At 47.2% G+C, this 1,803-nt stretch overlaps 1 protein-coding gene across 1 annotated transcript in view; it reads right to left on the bottom strand.

The window, feature by feature from the left end:
- Positions 1 to 1,803, bottom strand: part of LOC106817255 (IQ motif and SEC7 domain-containing protein 1-like) — a gene marked incomplete at its 3' end in the record, with an annotated part of 21,182 nt that overhangs the window by 11,191 nt on the left and 8,188 nt on the right. Inside the window, exons 4-5 of the mRNA XM_014821915.1 lie at positions 1,711 to 1,795; positions 184 to 309 (exon numbers count right to left, since the gene is read on the bottom strand). Of these exons, the coding sequence (XP_014677401.1) occupies positions 184 to 309; positions 1,711 to 1,795 (211 nt within the window). The remainder of the gene's footprint in view (positions 1 to 183; positions 310 to 1,710; positions 1,796 to 1,803) is intronic.

Below are 1,803 nucleotides of genomic sequence, written 5' to 3'. Positions count from 1 at the left end.
CAATCAACAATTTTTTTTACAAATATACACCACCATAGAAAATTCGTGACGTAGTCAATTTAACGAGATATGTCGCTGTGAAATGGTCACGACACAATGATTCCACGACGCGATGGTTATCGAGCCAATTGTCAGAATACTTTCCGTTCCAACATCATCGGCCATGGTAATGAGTCAACTTACGACGATGATGTCGTTGAAGAGGAAGATCTCTCGCTGGTGAAGCCCCGGCTTCTCCTTCTTGTTCGGGTCGGGGACCTCGTACAGGCGGCAGTAGCACACCAGCCTCCGATGAGGCGCGGCCAGTTTCTATGGTAACGGACGGGTAACGAGAGGTTGTCGTTAGCTTTGTGTTCATTAGCGGTTTGTTTGGGGGAAATTCTGGGAAAATTTCTCCGCGCCATTACGAGAGTGGGGGTAGGAAATGAAGTCTCGCTCAGGGGACGTAACGCCTGCCAAATCATTTTACAAATTACTATCAAACTCGCCTGCAAACAATGGGAGCGCCATTAGTAACAGAGCACACGCATGAATTAATTTCGAAAAAACCAAACCTATCCCGTTCGAATAACATGCACACCAATTAGAAACAACACGTCTAACTTACTCTCAAAACATATACGATGAAGCAATATATATTTTATATATTTATATACATTACGAGGAATCATCACACCAACGTTACTAAAACATATTACGGTCAGTACTAGAAGCATGAAACTCACCAACACTTGAAACTTCAATAACGATAACGCATTAAAGCACGCTGACCACATTCATGAACCTTTTAGTAGTTTTTCATAACTTTTGATTGTATTTTTCTCCCCGGGGGGAGTGGGCCGATTCTGGAGGTACTGCAATACCAGACCAACCCGTGGAGGTGGGAGTGCAAGCACTGACCTCACCTCCCAATGCCAAAAATCAGTTTAATATTCTGGTCCCCGGTAGGGGACGTATCAGATATTAAGCTGATAAGAACAGATACTACACTTTGATCTTAGCCAAAAGGCCGAGAAGCGATGCCTATTAGGGCTTCTCTAACACCTTATTAGGAACTGGCCGCACAAACAATTTCTGGTGTGTAATAAATCATTTTCTGGTTGCGGCACAATTTAACGACAAAATATGTATCGCACGCTTCATTATCATTTGATTTTCGTGCATGTTTATATTTACACGCGCTAATGTTCTAATTAGGTTGATGAATAATTTATTTCCTGCATTATAAAACGAAATGACACGAGATATCGACAATTCGCTAACAGCCACCTGCGCGATGACTCATACTGAAGCTCACAATCGATAAAGTTACCCGCGGCGTTAGCATCGTTTTCGCCCGAGAGAGGGCAGCACATGGCGTATTCGCTACTGTACGAGCGGAATCAATGAAAAGCGACAACCGCCGCTGATATGTGCGTATCCAGCGTTAACGAACGTTTCCGCTGGGAGGAGGGGGAGAAAACTGCCATCCCTGGGAAAGCCCGTGCTCTGGTGGGGGGTGTAGATAGGGCGCATTAGAGACAGGGTGGGACGAATTGAGATGAGACAGACTCGAGATGACTCTTCTCTCCCCTCCCCTCTCCCCTCCATCCACTCTTTCCTCTCCTGCCGTCCCACCTCTATTTCCTCTTCCTCCCCCTTTCCCCTCTCTCCTCTTCCTCCCCCTCTCCCACCTCGCCCCCTCTCTCGCCGACACGCAGCGCCACCTACCGGTTTCTTTGACCCGACGATCGTCTGCTCGACCTTGAGCACCTGTGACGTGTGGTCGGCCGACGTCCTCTCCTCTCCCCTCTCCCTCTCCCC

This window comes from Priapulus caudatus, unplaced genomic scaffold, assembly GCF_000485595.1.
Source record: "Priapulus caudatus unplaced genomic scaffold, Priapulus_caudatus-5.0.1 Scaffold1652, whole genome shotgun sequence".
Lineage (NCBI taxonomy): Eukaryota > Metazoa > Priapulida > Priapulimorpha > Priapulimorphida > Priapulidae > Priapulus > Priapulus caudatus.
Note: the sequence above shows the minus strand (reverse complement) of the source record. Positions and strands in the feature narration are given on the sequence as shown.